This window comes from Solanum tuberosum, unplaced genomic scaffold, assembly GCF_000226075.1.
Source record: "Solanum tuberosum cultivar DM 1-3 516 R44 unplaced genomic scaffold, SolTub_3.0 scf00028, whole genome shotgun sequence".
NCBI classification, from domain to species: domain Eukaryota; kingdom Viridiplantae; phylum Streptophyta; class Magnoliopsida; order Solanales; family Solanaceae; genus Solanum; species Solanum tuberosum.
Genome location: NW_006238954.1, coordinates 2,691,538 through 2,717,314, shown reverse-complemented (window position 1 = coordinate 2,717,314; position 25,777 = coordinate 2,691,538). Strand labels below are relative to the sequence as shown.

The following is a 25,777-nucleotide window of genomic DNA, read 5'->3' as shown; positions in this document are numbered from 1 at the left end:
CAGCTTGCATATGCAATTCACTAGGATAATTCAAGAATCAGGATAGTACACTTACATCATACAATATATCTGGCCTTGTTGCTGTAAGATACATCAAACATCCTATCAAGCTTCTGTAGCTTCCTTCTTGTACTCGTTCAGCACCATCGTCCTTCATTAACTTCTCCTTTTGATTCATAGGCGTACTCATACTTTTGCAATCGTCCATTCTAAATTTCCTCAGAATTTCTTTTGCATACTTCTTCTGACAAATGAATATTTGATCTTGGATTTGTTTAACCTCCATTCCAAGAAAGAAAGCCATCTCTCCGAGATCCGTCATTTCAAAGACTTTCATCATCTCCTTTTTCAACTCTTCTATGAGCACAACATTACTCCCTCTTACTAAAAGATCATCAACATACAAAGAAATTATAATAATGTCAGAGTTAACATGCTTTATGTAAAGAGTTAATTCACTTGGGATTTTTTGAAAACCTAAGTCAGAAAGATGATCATTGATTCTACTGTACCAAGCCCTTGGAGCTTGTTTTAATCCATAGAGGGCCTTTTTCAGCAAGTAGACTTTGTCTTCCTGTCCTTCTGCAACAAATCCTTCAGGCTGCTCAGTATATATTTCTTCCTGCAAGAAACCATTCAAAAAGGCTGATTTAATATCCAGTTGATAGATTTTCCAACCCTTTTGTGCTGCAATTGCCAAAAGAAGCCTAATTGTGTCAAGTCTTGCGACTGGTGCAAATGTTTCAGAAAGATCTACACCAAAAATCTGAGCATAACCCTTCACCACAATCCTAGCTTTATGTTTGTTCACCGAACCATCTGCATTTAGCTTAGTTCTGTAAACCCATTTAACACCAATAACCTTTCTGTCTGGAGGCCTTTCTACCTAGCTTCCATGTGTCATTTTTCTTGATCATGGTTAGCTCCTCCTGCATTGCGACTATCCATTTCTTGTCTCTTTCAGCTTCTGCATATTCAGCAGGTTCAAATACGGCTACATTGCATCTTTGATAGATATCTGAGAGTGATCTGGTTCCTCGAATGGGAGGATGATCTACTCGTTCCTCAAAATTGTGCAACTCATTAGCTTCTCTTTCTTGCTTTTCTCCATCCCAATCCCATTGCTTTTGTTCTACAAATTCCACATCTCTGCTTACCAAAATTTTTCCAGTTTGTGGTTGGAAAATTCTGAAAGCTTTTGACTGCAGGCTACAGCCAATGAAAATTCCAGGTTCTGCCTTCTTGTCAAGTTTATCCCCTTTTCGGCTGAGGTATGTAGAGAAAAACATAAGCAACCAAAAATCTTGAGATTCTTTAGTAAAGGTTTTGTACCCATGCCAAGCTTCAAAAGGTGTTTGACCATTCACTGCCTTTGTAGGCAGCCTATTCAACAAAATACTGCTTCTGCCCAAAACTTTTTGGGAACCTCTTTCTCGTGCAACATACACCTTGACATCTCCATGATGGTCCTATTCTTCCTTTCACTTACTCCATTTTGCTGGGGATATATGGAGTAGTAAGTTGATGCTCTATTCCAGCAACTTCACAAAAGTTTTTGAACTGATCTGAAGTGTACTCAGTCCCATTATCTGATCTGAGCACTTGTAGTTTGCAGCCACTTTGATTTTCTACCAAGGCTTTGTATTTCCAAAAAACTTCAGCAACCTCCGATTTGAATCTTAAGAAGTATATCCAACACATCCTTGTTAGATCATCAATAAATATTATGTAATACCTGCTTCCTTTCAATGATGGAGTTCTTTGGGGGCCTCCAAGATCTGTATGAATCAGCTGCAATTTTTGAGTCGCTCTCCAAGTTGATTTTGGGAATGGCAATCTTGTCTACTTACCAAATTGACATGCCTTGCAACTTGGGAGTTCCTCTTAAAGTGGAGGTAAACCTTTTGCCAACCCTTTTTTCTGCATATACAAAAGCGCCCTGTGGTGGAAGTGACCCAACCGTTTGTGCCAAGTTTCTGCAACACTGGACTGACTTGGAAAAGCTATTTGTTCTTCCTCCATTGGATTCAAAGAAAAGCTTTTACCCTGCATTTTAATTCTAAATAGTTCCTGACCACTTGGATCATTAATCAGACACGCCTTATCTTCAAAAAATAATTTGAACCCATTTTCAAGTAGTTGTCCAACACTTCATAAATTCTGATCAAGTTCAGGAACAAACAAAACTTCAGAAACAAGTTTTGTACCTGTATAACTCTCAATGGCCACAGTCCCCTTTCCTTTTGCAGGGAGGTATTCTCCATTTCCAATCCTGACTCTTGATGTTGTAGTTCTATCAAGCCTTTGAAAGACTTTTCATCACTAGTCATGTGGTTTGTACAACCACTATCAATAAGCCAACTGTCACTTGAAATACTAGATGCAAAACATGATGCAACAAATAGTTGTTCTTCCTCATGTTGATTTGCAACTTGAGCTTCTCCTTGTTGTTGCTGTCCTTTTTCCTTGCAGATGATCTCAGCATGCCTAAGTTTTTGACATTTTCGACATCTCATATTCAGCTTTCTCCAGCATTTGAAGTGAGGATGATTCTTCCTTCCACAATATTGACACGGAGGGAATTTTTCTCCTCTGTTTCTGCCTGAATTGTGGCTACTTCCATTACCAGCGGAAACCTGATTATTTTTAGCATAATTCTTCTTCCCTTTGATTTTCTTGTATTTGTTTCCAGGATAGTTTTGCAACTTGGCCTGAACTGCACCTTCTACCGACCCTTCCTGTCTCATTAACCTTCTTTGCTCTTGTGCCTGCAATGCATTTAGTAATTCTGCCAAAGTGATCTTTGACAGATCCTTAGTATTTTCTAAGGAAGCAATGGTTGGTTCAAACTTCTCAGGTAATGTAACAAGAAGTTTCTCAATAACTCTGCTATCAGGAAGCTTATTGCCCAACATTCTTTCTTTGATCACAATGCTAAGAAGCCTATCTGAGCATTCTTTGACAGTTTCAGAATCTCTCATTCTTTGTATCTCAAATTCTCTAATGAGATTCATAACTTTCATACCTTTGATTCGCTCATATCCTTGGTATTCTTCTTTTAGAAAATCCCAGATTGCTTTTGCCGATTCCAACGTCATGATTCTAGAAAAAATTGTAGGTGAAAGTGCAGCATATAAGCAAGATTTCGCCTTGGATTTTCTTGTCTTCCTTTCCTTGTGAAGTTTGATCTGAGCCATTGTTGGATTGCTTGGTAAAACAGGAATTTCGTAATCCTCCTCTACTGCTTCCCAGAGATCACATGCCTCCATGTGAGTTTGCATCTTGATAGCCCATACCTGGTAGTTCTCTCCATCAAACACTGGTGGAGAAATAGCATAAGAACCAGAAGAGTGTTCTGAATCCATGTGTTCTGATGGCTTTTCAGGGCAACAGGTAGGGACTTTGTTGATGGTTCACTCAGACTACGTTCACAAGTACCTTAAGAAGAGGGATCTGATACCAATTTGTTGGTGTTAACAGCTAAAGAAAAACATACGACAGAAGAAGAAAAAGAGATATTTTATTAAGCTGAAAGAAGAAATGTTTAAATTGAAGGAACTCCTAACAATCTGCAGTAAATAATGCAGTAACTGAAAAACATAATCAGCAGCCATGTCATTATGCCTAAAGACTAGGAAACTCACAACTGAAAGACTAAAACAGAAAATATCTATCTTCTGAAAACAGAAAACACATCAGCAGCCATGTCATTATGCCAACTCAACATCAATTAACGGCTCATGAGGCAGATTTCAACACCCACCAAGTCCGACTAGGAGAAGGCCAAAAATTGGCCAGGTCTGGATTATCGTGAAGAAGTCCACTTCGCCTCTTACATCGTGAGACTTTCTGTCTCGCCTTTCCCTTGCCTTGTGCAGGGTGTAAACTTCAGCGGGGGATTATTTTTTACCCCTATTCGCTTTCCACCTCGCGAGGCGAGCTCCAGCACTTTGCCTTGGGCTTGGCTTTGCAAGTTTCGTCCATTTTTGCTCCATACTTGGTTGATTTTGTGATCTTTTCACCTACAATGCACAAAACACCTTCCATAAGCTCTAAATCATGTAAGTGAGTGAAAGTAACAAGTATTAAGCTAGATTATCCTCAAAACAAAGTACAAATGTGGGAAAAACATGGCTAACAGAGTGTATATATACCCAACATCAGTTATCACCCAGTCTCTTGAGGCAGGGAACACTTTTGGATGGTGGCTCTTTTAAAGAAACAGAAGGAAAGGAAATCTAAAACACGAAACTGCAGCTAGCAATTCCTCTTTGGATTTATTAACGCTACATAACGATATTCAGATACATACTCCATAACATCATGAATATTATTTCTTTACTAAGAAATTCATATACATGATACCATGCAATGTGATCATTTTGCTGTGTGTGCTGTGGCTCACCCTGTTTCAGGATTTGTCGCAACAGGCAATATTAGTTGCTAAGGAGCTGACTATTACTGCATTTTGCAGGAGAGTACCTGGCCCTAACAGGAGACAAGCTCAGTGGAGCGGAAATGATGTCCTGTGGTCTTGCTACACACTACTCTCTCAGCGAAGTCAGTTCCTTCCATTGAATCTTAAATTTCTCTAGTTTCTGCAGAGTTACTAAGATTACCTGATAAATCTGTATCTGGCTATATTGCTTTCTCCTTTCCAATCCTCTCAGAGGCTTCCCTTAGTCGAGGAACAACTCGGAAAGCTTATGACGGATGATCCTTCTGTCATTGGAAATTGTCTTGCAAAATTTGAAGATGTTGTCCATCTGGATCAAATGAGTGTATTCCAAAGGTACTGCTCATCTTGTGCAGCAGTTTCAAATTAGAGATCCATACCGTTTGAGCTTCCATTCAGATGGGGAGTGGGGTGGGTTTTGTAAAGCTTCTTTAGGTATCTAGGCTTCTTTAGAAAATCAATCCCTTCCTCCCTCTTGTTGTAGAAACCATTTAACCTGCATCAGTCAATGGACCCTGAACTTTTCATGCTTCTAGTTCTCATATTGCTTAGTGCATTAACACTATTTTGAATTGTTCTCTCGCCTTCTAGCAATAATTTTAGCTTCTTTTTATAATAAATTTCAATTTGTGGCATTCACTACGTATGGCTACATCTTTTTTGGGATGCATAAACACACTTATTGGAGAGTACCCTATGCAATCTTTAAAAAAGAAATACTATTCAAAAACAAATTGTTTTGCATTATTAGTTACTTTCTTTAGCACTCTTCATTGCGACTTGATTGTATGTTAGCATTATTCTGCATCTATGACAATTGGAAGTGCTTCATCACCCAGTTTCACCTGCTGTCCAACCTTACACCTTGCTTGCCTTAAGTTCCGATGCTTAAAAGTTGGGCGATTTGCGTAGTATGAATTGTACAGGCTGATGATTTTGGTTCAAGCTTCAGGCTTTCTCCTGTCTTCTAATTGTGGTTTTTCTTTAGTTTTCAAAACTTTTTGGTTATTTACCTGTTGTCCTTCTATGTGGTTTCTGCTTGAAAACCTGCCTATATCTGATGTTTGTGTTAATCCTTTTAATCTGTTTTGTGTAGGATTGAAATACTTAATAAATGTTTCAGCAATGAGACAGTGGAGGAAATCATTGATTCTCTGGTAAGAATGAAATCTTTACCTTATGTTTTTGTAACAAAGACATCATCCTACAAAATCTCTTGAAAAGATATGAAACTGTTTCTGATGAATAATATCTTCATTTTTGTGTTTAATCAAACAATTTTAAAGGATGAGAACCTAACTAGCAGAGATCCAGAAACAGAGTTTTTGTCAGTGTACGTAACAGATATCCACATCTCAATCCTTGTCTGCACAACTATATTTCAGAAAGCATATATACATACAAATTTTTCTAGGAATTTTGAATTTAATACCACAGCCACCCAAGCTAGCAAAACTATTCAAAATAATTTCTACAGGACAGGAGTTTTATTTCCTGGCAGTACGCACAGGATCTAAATTTCTTCACTTGTTCTCTAAATATTTTTTTAGCATACATCTGATCATTAATTCCTAAAGAATTTAGGAAAGTGAAACAGCCAAAACAGCAGATGCCTGGTGCATTTCAACACTGAAGAGACTAACAGAGGTGTCGCCGTTGAGCTTGAAGGTTTCCTTACGATCAGTAAGTTCCTTTCGAACACTTAACTCTGCAACATGTTCCCCCTTCATTCTTGGATGACACTACAAGGTTGTGCTTCCTACAGATACGTGAAGGTAGAAATCAAACTCTTGACCAGTGCATAATTCGTGAGTATCGAATGACATTACAAGCATTCTTTGGACATATTACTCGTGACTACTGCGAGGTACATCATGTTTCTTGAATCTGGTTCAATTGGTAGAAACTGTGACTCTCTGCGTTTATAACTGCATGGGTGTCTTCTTATAGGGGGTTCGAGCGCGGATGTTGGATAAAGATCATTCCCCCAAGGTACACCATTTCTTTTGACACTTCATTAGATATGATGTATATTCATAGAAACAATTTATGTGGAGAATGATTTTCTTGAAATCGTTGATTAGAGATAAAGGTTAGTGGCATATGATGGAAGTATTAAGTAGTGGGTGAGGCATGTGTGATCTTTCATCATAGTCACAAATAGTCAAGAGTGAATAATATTTTCATGTGGAGCAAGTGGCATGAAGTAATATTGTAGGTAGTCAACGAAAAATTTGCACCTCTAAAGCATACCACTCTTGTCACTTTCAATAGTTTATTACAATTGAAGGGGTGGGGAGGGGGACACATACAAAGTGCATGGACACAAAAACGAGGACTATGATGCATGCTTAACGGCGCATTAACTCTATTGGGTGTATTTCATTTTGATTCAATGCAACTCCGTGTTGTGGAGTAATGCTGCTTAATACCATTTTCTCGAGAAATCTGGCCTTGTATACCTGAATTGTTTGAACTAATCGTAGTTCAGTTCTTGGAGCATGCCAATTGTCAGTTTTAGAATTATCTGAACTGTTGGTAAAACATGCAGTGGGATCCTCCAAGCTTGGAACATGTGACGAATGACATGGTAGACGAGTACTTTTCTCCCTTGACAGCAATTGAACCTGATTTGGAGCTACCAATACAGCAACGGAAACCATTTGCAATAGGAAAGCACTAGTTTTCCAATCAAGTATTATTCTCTTGGCTGATCACATTGCCAAAAGAAAAGTTCGCCTGTGCTTATTCTTGCTACTGGTTTTATTGGATGAATAAAATTAAGAGAGAATTGTTATGTAGACTTCTCAATGAACTTGTTGAATTCTGAGCATGGACAGAGATCTGATTGCTACTTAAACGTTCGCAGAAATAAGCAAGCGGTACATTAATTTTGAAAACTATCTCATGCCCTTATGAATTACATGACCAAATAACTTGTGGAGAATGTTACCAACAAAGAAGCTAAAATAGATTACAGCCACACAAATCTACTAAATTAACAATTGAGACATAGCAAGTTTGTAGAATTAGGCAGATTCTGCCAGATCAGTTATGAAGAAAGACAAAAGGAAAGGTAGAATGAAAGTAATTGAGAAGATATTCTGATATTATATAATCTTAATCATAGAGTACTACATACTAGTGCTTATATACATAACTAGTTTAGACTTTAGCTAGTTAATTGTAGTAATTACTTGACTAATGACCAGTTAAATAACTAATCAACTAGATCTCGTAACTAACTTCTCTAACAAACTAACAGTTATTTAACTAACTGTCTAACCACTCTCAACAAAGTTCATAGAAGGGAACTAAAAAAGGAACAAAAAATGTACTTAAATTATGTGAAATTGAACAAAATTGTTATCCGTCTAAATATGTCACATATGTCAATAGTTTGGTCCAAAAATGTACTTTTTGTTATTTAATAGGTCAAAAATGGTCTTTTTCTTATAAATATATTAGTATATTGATCTGCTTAAACATATTTTATTCTTGATAAAAATACTATTATTAAAGAATCCAATTCTTGTTTCTTTCTCTTAAAATTACTTCAACCAACAAATAAGTAGGAAATAATCTTTTTTTTTCTTCTTAAATCTCATTAACGTTTAAATAAGAATAACTCAATATACCTTTTTAATTGAAAATATAGGTCATATATATAAGATCATTGTAACCTATCATTAATTTTTATTTAAACAATGATAAAATAATTTTTAATAAAATAGAAAATAATCTTTTCTGAATTGAGGTAGGATGATTTCTAATTTAAAAATTATCATTAAGAAAAAAATGTGTTCTCTTTAAAAAAAAAAAAAAATTTCTTTGGAGGAAAACATTTTGACTAATTACGTAAACATTTTTAGACCAAACTATTAAGTAAGTAACAATAAGAGCTTATCAAACTATTGTGGGCAAGGCATAGTTGAAGGGCATTTGCGACCCTTTTTAATTCTATCTATTAACAGCCCTAAACAAAAAAGAAGCCCTATTTTTCTTCTTTGTTCATGCTTACTTCCTGTCTTTCCATCTTCTCCCATTCCTCCATGATCAGCAACCACTGCATTCTGCATCTCTCCTGCTTCTTCGTCAGCGAGGTGTTGAAATGGAAGTGTATGGCGATTGGAAGGGGAGAGCATGAATGTGTATAAACTATATAACAGTTGTATAATAGTGTATGTATAACAACCTGATATATGATGTTATAACACTATGTATGTATTGCCTATTGATATAAACTGGTGGGAATTTGAATAATGAATATAGGAGGGAAGTACATGAATATACACAGATATTATTATTATATACATATGTAAGAGTAGTATTGATAAAAGGGTATGATTGAAGGCTTATGCAAGAGAATTTTTAAAAAGCCACTTAAAATGCATAAAGGTCACTTGTTTTGACTTAACAACCATGTTTGAGCTGTACTAAATGATTTATTGCTATTTGCTTTCTCTTGATTTTTGTGATTCCTATTGTTCTCCATCAATCAAGTCTTTGTTTAGCTCACTTCATAGAGCAGTGAATGGCCCCGATGACTCAATAGACATTTTGTCTAATATTTTTTCCTGCCGATTGAGTTGATGAAAGAAGCATGTCAGCAACAATGAGATGTAAAGTTGTTGCATAAAATGTCATATTGCCTTCTAGACCGTTAACTTTCTATTTTGTGCAAGTATAGATAGGTTAACATACAAAATATATCATATATCATACATCCTAAAATATGGCTTTCCATCACACAACATCATACAATTCTCACAATCTTCAATATTCATAGTTGTACGATGTTTCTTGTTGGATAAAGGTCAAATGGGAACGAAAACAGATTATTTTTCTCCAATGGATGAATTACTTACATGTGGAGACTTGGACCAGAAAGAAGAAGAAAAACAGATATCCATGAGCAAATACAAGGAATCATACAGTTTTAGTTAGAAGCTTAAGCTTCCAGTAACCCAACAAGGTTCATCTGTATCTCTTTTTAAAAAATCCTCTGCCTTTTTAACGTATACATTATTACTCCGCTGATTTTCCTCTGGGTTTTTAATATCATCAGTCTTAGCAGTAAGTGATCAACTAATTAGCTTTCTGAGTCTCTTTTCAGACACACTCGCAAACTTATTCTGTGGTTCCAGAACGAGTGCATGTCTAATATCTGCAATATCAAAATCCACAGTAAATTAATAAATGAACTAACTAAAAGGAAATTGGATGCCCATCTCTGGCCAGGACGGACCATCCAACCTGACTTTAATAAATATAGTTCACAGCTAACATGAAAAGATAATATGGAAAGCAAGTCACAAAATTTACAGTCAACATAATATTCCTCAAAAATTATTAGGATTAACTAGAAAGTGGTTACATAAACATAGTTTTTTTTTCAACGCAGATTCATCCATATGTATGTATGAGCATGAGCCAAAAACAATTGCTGAGATTGCACCTACTGCTAATTTGATCCCACCTGATCACGCACACTGCTACTTAGATTTGCCCGGTGACACACAAGGCACTGAATAATGAAATAGCAGCCAACCCAGAAATCTGACCCTCTCCCCCCTCGAGCGGCGTACTACAGATCTTTTAAAACTTACATGAGATGACTAAATCAAATTTTGTAAATAAAATATTTTTCATTAGTTTTTGGAAAGCTAGTCATGGGGAAATTCTGTGCAATTAAAAATTTTCGTCCTACGCAAATGAGACCATGAAAAGATAGCTGAAAAGGACTTAACATAAAATTGCACGCAGAGAGAGCGCAAACAACTGGAAACATGCACCTTGCTACAGACAGACTGGCACATAACATCACAAACTTACCTTGAAGAGCCTCTTTATAGAAGAGAAGGGACTCCCTGGCAGTTCCCCTTCTCATATAAGCCTTTACATTCTGCACACAAAAATAAAAAAATCCAACCCAGTTAGAATATATTTGGATCATAAAAATGGAAATTGAATGTATGGGAGATGGGCATCTGCACTCTCATGCATCAAATAGTGAACCTAAGCTACAAGAGGAAAAAGGTAGAATAATATGAGTCTACACCACAAGAGAAATTGTACAATGTGTCACCTTGAACAAACAAGAGAAATGGTACAACATTCATATATCTTACACAACTCAAACAAATTTGCTTGACAGGAGTTTCTACCACCACTCATTTAATTGTACACGTACTTGAGAAATTCATATGTTTTCTGATAAACTTTTGGGTGCATTTTATGTTATGCTTAGATTACTACATAATATCCACAGGACAAACGCCAGACAGCAAATATAAACAGAGGGAAAAAGAGTTCTTTTCAAAACTAACACTCCTTTAAGGTTAACTTTTTAAAAGATTTTCCCTTAAAAGCCCTGTAATAGGGTGAAAAACCCTTCATCAAATACAAGTGTTTGAATACTATTACCCTGAAATAAAACTTCGAAACAGTATTAGATTGGGTACAATTCAAAAACAAAAAAAAGAAGTTAAACAGTTCACTAATATTAGTTGCAAAATTCCAAGTTTCTCCTGATACCTTTTTATCAAGTGAAATTGCTTTAGTACAGTCCTCTTCAGCTTGTTGGAAGCTGCAAGTTAAATCACTCGGTAAAAGACGAATTCAAACAGAAAACATTGAAGAAGTTGCACTAGTATCATAATTTATTATCATACCATCCCAATTCTAAGTAAGCAGCTGCCCGGTTGGAATAATATGTAGCGTTGTCATTCAATTTTATTGCTTCTGTATAGTAGCTTACAGCTTTGTTCCACTGCTTGCCCTTAAATGCAGCATTTCCCTATATAGAATGTATCAAATTACCATGATAAACTAGAAAAGCATACTAATGACAGATCCCACAACGTCCAGAAGATGGTAAATTGAAGACGAATGACTATCAGGCACAAAATTCTTTCATTTCTCATTGGTTAAATTTCAAGAAGCCTAAAACACAGTATCAAAAAGATAAAACAATTGCATATACTGTTACTTAAGACTGAACTTAAAAATCTGTAGTATAGACTGTTAGCCATGCTTGCAAAATTTGCTACAATTATGGTAACCGCGTGCCAGTAGCATTTTGAGTAGAAACTGAATTATGTCTTATTAGCACTCTTCTTTTGGAGGAGAGACCAGGCAAGAGAGATATAGTGGAAATGCACAAGTTTGGGTAAAGATATGAAGAAAAAATGAGAGCATTTTGCTTCTCACCTTCCTGAAGAAGGCAAAATAACAAGAAGCAAGGATGATTACAATGTGGAAAAAATTGGAAGAAAATTCCAAATATTTAATCAGCCATCTATATTGAATAATAATAATTTCAAGTGCCCCATACTGCTCCTCATTAGAGATAATATTGAATCTTTGGGGCTTGCAGCTAAAAGGCTGTAATAAGGAGCTGGGAATTTAACTATCAGGTCTTTGCAGACTTTCAGATTAGGAAACAGAATAGTCTGATGCCCAACTTAAAAATCTGCAAAATAATCATGTCAAATAAACTAAGCAATTGATTTTAGCATATTAAAAGAAAAAAAAGTGGAGAATAAAACCTTTTCTTTCAAAAGCTCAGATGCATCAATGCTACCATTGGTATCTGGTAATGGAGATGCACTGGATTGTATGATTACTTCATCTTGGATAGATGAGTACATATCCAAGACAGTGTCAAGTAGAAACTTATCAGTCCCGTGAGATGCAATAAATGACAGGGAGATAGGATAGTTATCATGTTCTCCAAAAGGAATGGCAGCCTGACATTCAAAACAAGGAACAGATTGTGCACAGTGAAATCACTAAAATATGGAAAGAAAACAAAAGTATGAGGATGACAAAGTACTACTTGATGCTTGAATACTGCAACATGGAATTACCTGACAACATCCTGACATGCTGGCAATGCCCAATAAAGCAAATGCTCTATCATGAACTTCAGCAGATAGACCTTTCCTTGACTTCAATTTTAAAGGAGGATCTGCAATCGTCGGAAGAACCAATATGCCATCGTTCTTCAAACAAAACGAAATGAGTCCTTGAGACACAAGTTCCATGAAAGGATACCACAAACAATAAAATCAATGTAAAGATTCTCTGAATGGGCATGTTCTCCTTATTCAACTTCAGACTGAACTGAGATTGTATTTTTAGATTCAACTTTTAAAAATAAATTATTTTATGTGATGCAGTCAAGCAGAGGAATCAGGAATCTATATCAGATAATAAGCTGATAGTAGTCAAATATAACATATAAATCATTAATAGAATTTGCGTAGAAGTTTCTTAGAGAGGTAAAACAATACTTGTAGGGGTCGTTTGGTGTGAAGGATTACACAAAATAGTCATGGGATTAAATTGTAGTGCCACTTAATTTGTTGTTTGGTAGGCATGTCCGGGATAACTTATCCCGAGATTAATAATTAGTACCGGGATAAGTTATTCCTCCCCTTGGGCAATATCGTAATCCCGGGATAAGTTATCCCTCCCCTTGGGTAGTATCGTAATCCCGGGATAAGTTATCCCGAGATAAAATAAGTAAATGACAAAAATATCCTTTAAAACCTTTTCTATACATCACTTTTCACATTCACGAAGGGTACTTTTGTAAACAAATAAATTGTTCTTAAAATTTATGCAAAACCTATTATTTTGAATACAACAAACCAAACACTCAATAAAAAATATTCTCAACATAACTTACCATCATAATTTATCCCATTATAATTTATCTCATCATAACTAATCCTGTCATAACTTGAATTCAAACCAAACGACTCCGTATAGCTTTAACATGCCATCTCACTATTTTTTTTATATTTTTTTTTTGATAAGGTAACTTTGTATTCACACCAAAAAACTCATCAAGTAAAAACTGATGAGGTGGGATTTACAACCCCAAAGGGCATCCTGATAACCAAAAACCCAAAAAAGAACTTAACAATTGTACTATGAAGTCCACTAGACTTACTACCTCCCCCAACATATCCTGTTTACACCAAAAATACAGCAAACTCAAACTCTTCATCTTGATCTTCTGAATGCTGCTAGCATGCCATCTCACTATTTTAAAAAGTCCTTTTTATATGTCATTTGATATGCAGATATAATAACGCGGAGATCAAGAATGGAACTATAATACATTTGTATTGTAATGCAAGGTACCATATTATAGGGAATTGCAAAAAGGAAACAACTAACATGGAGGGGATTATTGATCCCTTCATTCCTGCAATACTTATCCTTAATTTGAGGGATTCGACAAAAAAAGGACACCGAACTAACACGAGTCTTACGTACCTTTTGTTAATTTTCAATAACAAAAGAACCACAACCAATACTATATGCATTATGAATTTAATCAGCCAACCAAATGCCTCCTAATTTGTTTGTGTATTATATGTGTGCCAAATATTTTAGGACAACCCGAAAAACAAACATTGTTACATAAAAAGGGGATGCAAGACTAGATATTGCATCAGACATTTTTGAAGTGGTAAATGACATAGTAAACTTTTCAAAACTGTTCCCCTGACAGTTGTATCAAAGTTATGTGAAATATTAAGTGCAGAGGCATATGCATAATTTCTAAAGGATGGGTGCATTTATGAAAAGATGGATTTAATATATAAATTTGACTGGTTTGACCTTCATGTTCTTATCACTTGAACCCGTTAAACATTTAAAATTATAGGTCCAAAATTGATTCTTATATTAAAAAAAAATAGTGATTTTATACATATAGTTACATTTTGTGTAGAAGGTATTGAGATCATTGACTGTATGTTATATCATTTGAGTACTAATTGTTTTAATATACACATTGGTTTAATTATATAAAAAAATTGCATTGCTAAAAATAGGAATTTCCAATGTGACAAACTTGAAAATTTTGAAAGGTTAAGGCAAAAAAAGAAAGAAAAAATATTAATTAAAACCCCAAAAGTGCTACCAATAACCACTTAAAGAGGTGTTACCTAATTTTAGAACAAAAAAGACTGAGATAGATAAAAGATTTAAATTTCTATCCTCACTTAGAGAAGTGCACCCAAGCATCATTGCATTATATGATACTTCGAGTGTGGGTTCACACATCTATATTTAAGTATTTTTAAAAAAATATAACACTACTCTACATGATCTCAGGAGGAGAGCATGAGATCACATGACCCTGTGACCCCCTCCTAGATACGCCCCTGATTAAGTGGCTTTGACGAAGAAGAGAAGAAGCTAATGGTAGCTGCCACAAATGGAGTGGTAATCCCAACACCCCAGCCTTCCAAAACAAAAAAAAAGATAGGAAAGATGAAGAATGGGGAGAAAAGGAATCATAACAGAAAAAGAGAACTTCATTTTTTACTTCAGGCTGTCGAAATGTACCTTCAAAAGATTCTGCATAGCAACTCGCATCTCGGTCCTAACTTTGTAAAGAACTTTGATGTTCTCAGGAGCCAAGGTAACTGCTGCAGCAATGTGATTGGTGACTTGAGAACCCAACCTCGGTTTCACAGACTTCATCCATTCTTCATAATTTGTGTTAAACTCATATCTGAGAAAAACTAAGCATCAGAGATGATCACAGGGAAATCAGTGCCTCGACTAAATCAGAATTTTGAACAACATACGATAGGAAGAAGATGGAAAAACCAGATATAGCACATATGTAGTCGTTGAGCGTATCTATAAATCAGGAAAGGCAACAAAGTAAAGAGTAGTAATCCCCTCTTTATTCAAAAATAAATCCAATTAAACCCACCACTACCTGCTATCATCCACAATCAGCATCAGCTTGCACATGGCTGTCAGTGCTTTACCACCAGAAGGGCAAAATACAGCCAGTGTAACTATCAACTAGCCAGTCAACTGTTACTTAACTTCCAAATCATTTGCAGTTTTGACAAATTTACCAAATGTGGTGAACGATGGAATGCTTTAGAACTATGAAAATGACAGTTAGCAGTTGAATGTCTCAAGGTGGAAGTAGATTAACGAAACATCAGTGCCACAACTAGGTATGTCCCATAGTTGTTCTGGTGATAGAACATAAACTCTACAGAAGCCTTCTCGGTATATTCAACAGAGAAAAGCTGAAAATCCCACTAAGCTCGCTGGATGAACATGCTAAACAGAAGAACAATTTAGATAGGATCAAAAAAAGAGTTTTAGAGAATGAAACCATGCAGCTTCCAATTCCATTAGTCCCAATGTCAAATACTCCATAAATGAGTTTAGACATCATGTAATGCATGAGTGTCAGATAATTTATATTTTACTACATGCCAAATTTGAAGTTGTCAATAAACTAGAGATTATGTCTTGAACCAAGAACGAGAGTAGTTCTCTAGTTTTCTATGTAAATCAATATTTTACTAAATGCTAGATGAGATTTTCAGCACCCCAGAAACACACAAACGAAGAACTTCCGAGAAACAAAATGTCTCCATACAAGTAGAAGCCAAGAGGGTACGGAGATGTGAGACAGAAGCAGATGATCTTGTCAACAATATTGACCTGTATTTGAAGAGCAGCAAAAACAGTAGCTCGATAGTTTTTGGATTCCTATCTGAGATTCCTCACATAAACAAACACTCCTTTCTCACAAGATGGTCATCCAACCCAATGCAGGTGGCCATAACTAAACTATGGCCAAATGAAATACGAGTAGGAAGAGATTACATATAGGGATTGGAGATATCAATGCAGAGAGATTCTTGTGAAGAGAGAATCCTTTAAAGAGACTCAAATCTTTGAAACCAATTCCTATTTATTATTTTTTGGAGAATGGTCTCATTTCATTAAAACATCAGCACAAAGTTTGTGCTGATAAAGAAAGAGAGAATACAATCTCCAGAGGAAACAAAGCATAAAACTCCCCTTAATCAACAAAAACTTACAGGGATTATATAGCTTTGCAGTATGGATTCACTATCATTTACAGAATCCTTTACTCCAAAAAAATAAAAAGTAATATACAATTTAATTTTATTCTCTCTGAGAAGTTCCTTGTATTCTCAAAAAGTCGTGAAATTGCTTTCCTTCCAGACCGTCACCAAATGCATGCTAGGATGGTTTGCCATCATTTCCTCTGGTTAACACCACCAACTACTCCACTCCAAGCACTCAAGAGGTCTATTGTCTTCTCTGACATATACCACTTCATTTTAACTGATTCTGGTCCATACTAAATAATAAACCACTAAGTTACTAACGATAGCAGGACACATTGTCAAACAAGAAACGTGAAAGTGGAAAGCATAATAAAAGTAGCTTAAAAGTTATATCACTTTCTAGTAAGAAGATCAGCCTAGTACAATATTCAAAGTATGGCATGTGCATGACCTTTGAAGAAGAAACATCACAGAAGAGAGAGCTCGTAGAGTAGACATCCCATTCTGCTGGATGGTTGATTGTTCAATGAAACCTTTTAAGCTGGGTACGTTTGATGCAATATACTGCCCAAGGTTCAGATGTTTGGGTGTCTGGTCTGTGCAAACAAGAAAAATGAAAAGTGATGCAAAGAAATAGAGAGTGCCAGCATCTGGCAACCAAATGAGTGCATCAAAAAATTATGATATATATTAGGAGGAAAAAGAAAAAGTAAACTGCAACTTACATCCAGATAATTTTTCTATTACTTTGGTGACAACATACACTGTCTTCTGTTTTGGTACGTTACAGAGCTGAAAAAGATCATCGGCTATAACAAAGCATCTTGTCCTCTTAGGTTCAATTGATGGTATCTGAAGCAACACATGTCCAACTCGATGCAGCACAGATGGATCACGAGCTAACCATCCTGTAAAAGGGATTGCCACCATAAAGAATAGACAACTGATTTAATGCCTAGCAGGAATACCTAAAAGCCCAAAGAGACGGTCTGTATATTTACAATATTGACCATCTTAAATTTCAATTAATCAAAATTCAAAAGCAAATTTTTTTAATCTCTACCATCAATAAATATAGCCAGGGCAATTTGTTTTGATAAAGGTAAAGTTGGGTTCCTCAGCAATGAGGGTATGCTGGCAACCATCACAAAGATTTACATTAGTGACCCAAAAAAGACCAACTCAAGAAAGCTGCTACTAAACTTATAAAGAAGAGAGAATTTAAAATCTGTCCAGCCTCTTCTATACCCTCCTCTTTACACCAAAAAAAGAAAGTCTTCATACAATGCCATTTGATCTTTTGCACTGATTCTGCAGTATTTTCCATACACCTCTTGTTTCTTTCACTCCAAATAGTCCACCATATACAAGAGGGTATCATGTTCCACCATTTCTTCTGGCTCTTACTCCCCCCTCTTCTCACCCAGCAATTAAGAAGGTCTGCAGTGTGTTCTGGCATTGTCCAGTTTGTATGTGTTCTGCTTAGAAAAATGGCCCATAATTGAGCAGTGACTTTGCAATGGAGAATAGATGGCTATTAGTCCCATTTGTCTCATTACACAGTGAACACCAAGAAGCTATTTCAAAGCCTCTTCTTTGCAGCTTCTCTTGAGTTAGCCAGGGCAATTATAAGTTATGACTCTACCCAAATAGGCATCACTCATGGGTATCAGAGTAACTCTTCCCATTGCTTTTACAGAAGTTCCTTCTTGTATTAACAAGTCGTGGAACATATCAGTATCTTTGATTAGTTAGGTGCTTTTTCTTATTAACAAATGAAATACCTATAGTTTAGTACACAATTGTCCATTCTCAATTCGTTTTAATGGATGATATGAAAGGTACTCTTCCGGTGAGTCTACATGGCTCCCCACCTTCAGAGTTAGTTCTTCTTCTGGTGAGTCTACATGGCTCTGATGTATCTCCACACTCCCCAACACATGGCATTGAAGCTGTCCTAAGACCCAAGGACTAAGTTCACCATATTTTGCCAATATCACTTCCCTCCAAAGGGTCTTCTCCTCACTGATTCATTCGGAGACTTTAATTCTGCACTCTCAAATTTTGGATTCCCAAGCCTCCCTTTCCTTTGCTTAGCATTACTGTATTCCATTCACTAGATGATAGCTCTTTTCTTCTTTGCCTCTTTTCCAGAGGAAGTTTCTTATGAGTTTATCTAATATTTTCACCACCTTAGAGGGAATAGGAAGTGGAGACATTACATAGGTGGGAAGTGAGTCTAATATTGATTTTATCAATATGGTTCTACCTCCCCGTGAGAGGTATTGAGTTTTCCATCTTGCTAACTTCTTTTTTGTCTTTTCCATGATTCCATCCCATATTTCTAAAGTTGTGCCTACTACCTAGTAGCATTCCCATAAGTGGTAGGTAGTCCCTCTACTCTACAACCAAGTATACTTATCAATATCTGAATCCGAGGAATTTCTTTGATAGGGATCAATCTACTTTTTGCCTAACTAGGATATCATCTGCATACAACAGATGACTGATCTCTTTTCCACCCCCATTTCTGGCTCCTATTTGAAAGCCCCTTAGCCATTGTTCTCTGTGGCTATTCTCATCAAGCTATTAAAATCTTCCAATGCCAATATAAACAAAAAGGCGGAGAGAGGGTTTCCTTGTCTCAATCCTCTTTCGGCATTGAAGAAACCTACTAGCTCTCCATTGACAAGGACAAAGAATCTAACTGTCTTCATACATGCCTCTATCCACTTCAACCATTTGGTCTATCTCATAGTGTTGAGTAAGAAAGACCAGTTAACATGGTCATAGGCTTTCTGAATGTCTAGTTTACAAAATTAATCCTGCATTCACATCTTTCATCCTTGAGTCTAAGTATACACTCACTAGCAATTAGGGCAACATCCATAATCCGTCTTCCCTTTATCAAAGTCATCTGATTTTTATTTACCAATTTATCCACCACCTTCTTTAGCTTTTCAGCAAGTAACTTAGCCATGATCTTGTACAATCCTCCAACCAGACTAATTGGTCTGTAATCTTTAAGATCTGAGGCTCCAAACTGTTTAGGTATTAATACAATAAAGGTTGCATTAAAACACTTCTCAAATTCTGATTAGAGTGAAATATGCCAAAGTCCCTATTATACTTCATCCCAGAAAGTGTGGGAAAAAAAAAATCATTGGAGAGCCATCTGGGTCTGGGGCTTTCTCCTTGGCACATAATTTGATGTTGTCCGGAATCTCCTCCTCATCGAAGGGTCTTTGTAAATAGGTATGCTCCTCTTCAGAAATCATAGAGAACTTGTTTTGAATTTTGAAGCTTATCATTATATTAATTGCTGCCCAGTCCGCCCCTTTGAGCATGCATCTTTTTTTGCACACCCTGCTTCATTAAGCACTTATAATGCACACTTAGCCGAACAACTAAAGTTGGAGGAAAGAGATAGTCGAGGTGTGAAATGGACCAATGATGAGGCACAAATGATGAAAATTTCCCCTCACCCTATGATAATTTACATGTCTAAGAAACTGCCTTGCCTCTCAAACTTGTCCTAATTTGCATACAGTTCTTCATCAATCTGAGGTTAGAATGGATTGGTTCCTCAAAGACAAGTCTCATTTCATCCCTCAAATAGTGTCCCAAATATCCAGAAACTAGCGGTTCTTATGTTTCAGGTACATCCAAGAGAAAGAAAGGACTTCAAAAAGAGTGAGAGAACTAAAAAATCCAATCATGGCATTTGACTCTAAGAAATTTGGCGTGCCAATGTTGTATCAAAAACTAAGCAGGGATATATTGTTGAGTTTAAGCTTAACTACAATGTCGCCTTCAAAACACTTGGGCATTTCTTACCTTCCAAATCACCCACCATATAGGGATTCCCATGTTTTGGAAGAAGATTAGATCAAACCTTTTTATGCCAGAAAGTAAAGAAATCTAGAGCCATATTTTATACCTGTTCAAAAAGAGAAATTTAGAGACAAAACTCAACATCTTAATGCTCTGGTGATAGAAATGTTTCCAAACCCTTGTGTATTTATAAAAAAAAAAATCTTATTTCCTTTTTATCACAATATATTTTATTCCTGAGGAAGCTACCTAATTTTACATTGCGCCAGTTAATTGCTTGTCTAATACTAATTAAGTAGTTGATAGTTCCCTTGTACTCACATAGTTACCTACTAATTGAGTGTTTGGATTGACTTATTTTAAGTGTTTTTGGCTAAGTTCTTTTTCTCTTTCTTGTAGTGTTTGGCAAAAATAGAAAGTGTTTTTAAGCACTTACTTTTAGGCCAGAAAAGTACAAAAATAAGTTAAAACCCAAAAGTTGGGTATTTCTAACTTATAGCTTTTAGGTATTTTTGAAAAGCCAATCCAAAAACCCTCTAAATCAAGACATTCCACCAATAGGTTGATGTGTCAATTAGTATGGTCGTGAAAAGTATCAGACATTGGGGTTGTAGGTTGGCCTGTCAATTAGTTTCATGGTCATGAAAAGTATCAAAAATTGGAGTTGGATCGGGGCCTCAAATGGTAAAGAGGGAAATAAGTAAAAGTTCCTTTTTATCCCATTCAGCATTAAACAAACTTCTCAACTTTAGTTTCTCCTTTTCTGGTGCTGTTCTAATATGGAAAAGTGAAGAACTCTCTACTATCCTGGTTCTAGTAGTGCAGTTCGCAACAAGAAATTAAGGTCTTCTCCTGGGAGACTTTTTCTACTTCTTGATTAAATGTTTACTTTACAGGCTGCAGATATAGAATTTGACCTCTCCAGATATATTTTGCACTAGTAAAAATTACACGCGCTTCGCGCGGTAATTTAATGTCATGGAATTTATAAAATATTACTTAAAACCCTATCGGGCATTAAAACTAAAACACTATATTATCTTGCATACAAGATTATGTAGTAACAAACACTAATAATATATGTAAAGGAAAATGAAAATTATTAAATCTTATCATTTATCCTTAATAACATAAGCATTAATTAATTAATTAATGATTGTAAAAATACATACCATATGTAACATAAGCAATGGTGTCAGTGAGCCACTCAACAGGAGCAAAGTACACAAATTAAGGAAATCCCTCTATTTATAGACAACAAAGGGTAGTATGAACAAATGTTTATTGTGTCTTATCACAAATGTTACAACTATTTGGAAAAGTTGCAACCCTTCGGAAAGGTCACAACTTTTCATTAAAGTCGCAACTTTTCATAAAAGTCGCAACTCTTCATAAAAGTCGCAACTGTTCATAAAAGTCACAACTTTTCATAAAAGTCACGTCTTTTCATGAAAGGAGAAGGGTTTTTTTGGAAATAAATAAATTTAAAAGGAAATTCTTGCTTGTGGTGGCGCCATGTAGGCGGGCCTAGGGTTCTCTTTTATATAAATATATGATTTGTCACAAAGCAAATACTGTGGTAATAGTCTAGAGAAAACAAAATGATACATACCAATACTGTCCAAACTTTGTGATACAGGCAGAACACCAATAGTTGATACGGCCCCATGTGACGGCCTAAACCCAAAGACACCACAAAATGCTACTGGGACTCTAATGCACCCAGTCGTATCGGTACCTGCAATAGATCAGACTCTATAACCATCTAGCATTCTGAACCCAAAGTGAATTTTTATTACAAATTAATACCACTCCAATTAGTTAAATAGAAGCCGGCCAACTTACAAATTAAATCTTTCATTCCATCATGTTCATACTTCGCAGATATATAAGATGAGGAAAACACAACTCAATGTTAAATCTATCCATAAGAGGAAGACAAAGGTAAGAGGAGGCCTAGACTATAGCAGGAATATATCTTTTTTAAGACGGGTGGTGTCTGGACTATCTTAGACGCACCTCGACTATTCCACAGGGTACCAATGACCCACCAGGTACTAGGTATAACTTTGCCACCAAGGCATATCAGATGGAAAGGATCACCGGGTGTTTTTTTCCTGGATTTGAACTGGAGACCTCATGGTTCTTCTCTCACTTCATTGACTACTAGGCCTCACGCAAACATTCTTGGTGACTAGAACATGAAAATATCTTCAACAACTCAAACATATTTGTGAGTCTAGTAACTTCATCATCTTCATACTTTAAACCATTATAGCTAAATTGAACAGACACAGGAAACGGAAGAAAAGGAAACTTTGAATCAGCGATTTTCAGTAACTGCAATTTAAATTGACAACCATACCTAAAGCAAAATCAACAAGTTCAGCTGCAACAGCAACAGCTGAACCACTGGATGAGCCACCTGGAATATGAGATGGCAATTTTGGATTAGTTGGAGTACCGTAGTGCACATTCTCTCCAGTAATCCTGAAACATTCCAACAGAGACATCAATTCCCTTCACTGAAATTGCATTGCTTCAAACACAAACTGTTTTCCTCAGCCAAAAGAAACACAGAGGGAGGAAAGAGAGTGTAGCAACAGATGATAGCCATGTATATATCTGAAAAACGTACTACTTCTGTTCCAACTTTTTTGCCAGTCTTCCCATTTCAAGAAATCCTAGAATGCGCTGCACCATTCCATTTCTATACATCTTTACAATCTTTCTTTTTATAATCAAGAAATCACGAGAGCTAGTGACGCACGATTAGATATTCAGTGGATGATAGGTCTGCCCTTCTCCACTACCAAGCTTCTGTTGCGGCAGGATTCAAATGTGCATGTGCCTGACTGACACGTTCTTGTCGTGCTCTTATCACTAAACCAAATCCCTGAGGCCACATCTTTCACAACTTCTACGGATTCAAATGCATTAAACTATTCAATATTTGAAACTTGATGTCATGCTTTCTCTATAAAACTACTTTTCAAGATTGCTTTAATGTTTATTCAAGTAGTGTATAATTAAAATCAACATTTTAAGTTCCGTGTAGAATCAAATATTTCATATAAAATTAATGTGACATAAGATAGAAAAAGCGAAAGATACCCAAGTCCAAATTCGTCCATGATAGTCTTCCCAACACAAGTAGAACCATTCTTCAGAAGAGCAGTTACAACCATGGCTGTCTTTGTAGCCGCCTCATGCATCCGTTTCCAGGCAGGACTACCAAAACCCGTCACATATTCCTTCACATCAATACTATAACAGTGGAAGTAGAGAAAAAGAAATTAGAATCAATTCCACGTCCAGAAATGCAGCAAAACTGTTATTAGTCCAATAGCACAAAACATTTTATTTTTCTTACAAGATCTAATCCTTCCAAAACCAAAACCCTCACAAAATAACAAAAGAAAAAGTGTTTTCGCCAAACTTTAACTTGAACAGAGGAGTATGACTAACTTGTCTTTGATGGCAAATGAGAGACCAGAAAGGGAAAGTCGAGCAGCTGGAGGAGGTGGTTGAGGAAACGGAAGCAACTCTATTCGTTCAATAAAAGCGCCAAAGTCTTGTTTGATTGAGTTTCTAGCTTTCAATCGTCGCCGATTAACCTCAGCCAGGATCAATATTCCGGCGAATCCGACGCCGATCACAACCCAGACTTTGGGGTTCGATACATTGAGTTTAGTCATCACCGGCAGCTTCGTCGGCAAAATTTGAAGGTTTTGAAAGGGTTTAAGAAACAGGGGGAAATGCTAGTATTGATTTTTGGGTTTCACCGAGGACATAGAAATGGGGTTTAAGAGTTTTCTCCAAAGAACTTTCCACGTGCCTGTGCACGTTTCCCCCACGCGCCGAATCTTCCTTTTCCCACAAGCAAAAAAAGAAAAAAAAAAAGTCCTTCAGAATTTTCTTTTAAGAGAAAAATGCAAAAATGTCATTTGGTTTTAGGTTAAAAATATTCTTGTTGTAAATATTTTAGTTCAAGAATATTCTTGCGCAATCAATATTTTGGCCAAGTAATGCTTTTATAGTTACTAAATGAGTCAAAATGTCTTTTTTAAATAAATATATTATTTCTTTGTTAGGGCATCTCCAACCCTACACTCTAATTTACTCTTCAAACATAGATTTCTCTATTTTTTCAGATTCATTTAGTAACTATAAAAGCATTACTTGGCCAAAATATTGATTGCGCAAGAATATTTTTGAACTAAAATATTTACAACAAGAATATTTTTAACCTAAAACCAAATGATATTTCTGCATTTTTCTCTTAAAAGAAAATTCTCCAACCCAATTCTCTATTTTCCTCTCTAAAAAAGATTGTTCTTCTCTCTCCTCAATAATATATTATTATTTCTATTTCGTTTTTATTTTCTTATTTCGTAATATAAATATTTTCTTTCTTTAATAATCATCCTATATAATTTGCATGTTATATAAAATTTATTTTTTGGAATTCTTTATTTAATATTAAACTATATTTTATTCTAAATTTCTAAAGAACAACTACGAATAATTGAAAAAGAAATCGACAAGCACAATCACAACTTCTCTAAATCATACACTACATACTTCCTTTTTCGAATATTGTTAAATCTAGAAATGAACTACCGGATTAACAAATTATTGTTGTGATTTTTAAAATTATTATGTTATGTATTGTATTATATTGTTATCTTGTATTTAAATTATAATGTTGTGTATTGTATTTTTAAATTAAAATTTGTATCTTATCATTTAAATTTTGTGCTTTATAGTTTTTTTTAATAAAAAAAACATCAAATTGTATCACAAAGTGATGAAAATTAAAAATAAAATAAAATATTTATTAATTCGAGATGAAAGTAGTATATATTAAATAATATTTCTTTTTAAATGTATATTACATTTTAAAAGAGTTGTAAATATTAGAGATTTAATTAATAGTCTTATATGAAAAATAATATGTTAATTACAAAATAATAGAAATAATAATATAATATTCAAAAAGTGAAATAGAGAGTATGGAGAACTACTATAAAACTCTTCGTAGTAGAGGATAAAATAGAGAGTGCTTGGAGAGGGCATTCTCTATTTTACTCTCCAAATGTCGAGAATGGAGAGTAAAATAGAGTAGGGTTGGAGATGGGTTTATAAAATATTATGGTGTGGATGTCCATTACACCAGAAGTTACTCTCACTAATTATCTTCATTACTTCCCTCTATTACGTAGATAGCCTCCACCTTTATGACAATCATTCTTGTAACTAGGGGTGACAGAACGAGTAGCTAATATGGGTATCCGCTCATATTTACCCATTTTAAATGGGTTGGGTATCCAACTCATTTAAAAATGGGTAAAAACGAATAATACCCATATTACCCATTTAAAAATGGGTAGTTAAATAGATAAAATGGGTAAAAGATGTGCATTCACACAAACAAACAAAAAAGTGATAAAGGGTGGGATAGTAAGAAAGTTTTTTTTTTTTACATTTTTTTGGGATAGGGGGTGGGGATGGTAATTCTTTTTAATTTTTTATTTTTTAAAAAAATTTTAAAATTTGTAAAAAAAATTCTGATGGGGTGTGGAGGGGGGGCTGGTAGGGGGTAGGG

The 25,777-nt window shown here is 35.5% G+C and overlaps 1 protein-coding gene and 1 pseudogene across 2 annotated transcripts; one reads left to right on the top strand and one right to left on the bottom strand.

The window, feature by feature from the left end:
- LOC102597598 (3-hydroxyisobutyryl-CoA hydrolase-like protein 1, mitochondrial) overlaps positions 1 to 7,359 on the top strand; it is a 31,705-nt pseudogene extending 24,346 nt beyond the window's left edge.
- Positions 7,360 to 8,793: 1,434 nt separating this feature from the next.
- LOC102597273 (outer envelope protein 64, mitochondrial) lies at positions 8,794 to 23,998 on the bottom strand. Of its 2 annotated transcripts, none has more exons than XM_015306320.1 (13): positions 23,638 to 23,998; positions 23,284 to 23,436; positions 22,535 to 22,659; positions 21,782 to 21,907; positions 17,061 to 17,243; positions 16,787 to 16,931; positions 14,828 to 14,996; positions 12,328 to 12,462; positions 12,007 to 12,207; positions 11,131 to 11,255; positions 10,994 to 11,045; positions 10,292 to 10,361; positions 8,794 to 9,033 (listed from the first exon to the last, which is right to left on the bottom strand). In XM_015306320.1, the coding sequence occupies exons 1-13, from the start codon at positions 23,865 to 23,867 to the stop codon at positions 9,005 to 9,007; spliced, it is 1,743 nt and encodes a 580-aa protein (XP_015161806.1). In that variant the 5' UTR covers positions 23,868 to 23,998; the 3' UTR covers positions 8,794 to 9,004. The 2 variants fall into 2 exon arrangements, with proteins under 2 accessions (XP_015161806.1, XP_006341842.1); XM_006341780.2 differs by lacking the exon at positions 8,794 to 9,033 and adding an exon at positions 9,158 to 9,623 and having other exon boundaries at positions 23,638 to 23,993.
- Between the last annotated feature and the right edge of the window lie 1,779 nt (positions 23,999 to 25,777).

Excerpts from the sequence above, each read along its gene's own strand:
- LOC102597273 (XM_006341780.2), bottom strand. The coding sequence starts at position 23,867 with ATGACTAAACTCAATGTATCGAACCCCAAAGTCTGGGTTGTGATCGGC. Across the intron at positions 22,660-23,283 it reads ATGGACGAATTTGGACTTGG|GATTACTGGAGAGAATGTGC; the intron begins GTATCTTTCGCT and ends GGAATGTTTCAG. Across the intron at positions 9,624-10,291 it reads CTATAAAGAGGCTCTTCAAG|ATATTAGACATGCACTCGTT; the intron begins GTAAGTTTGTGA and ends TTGATATTGCAG.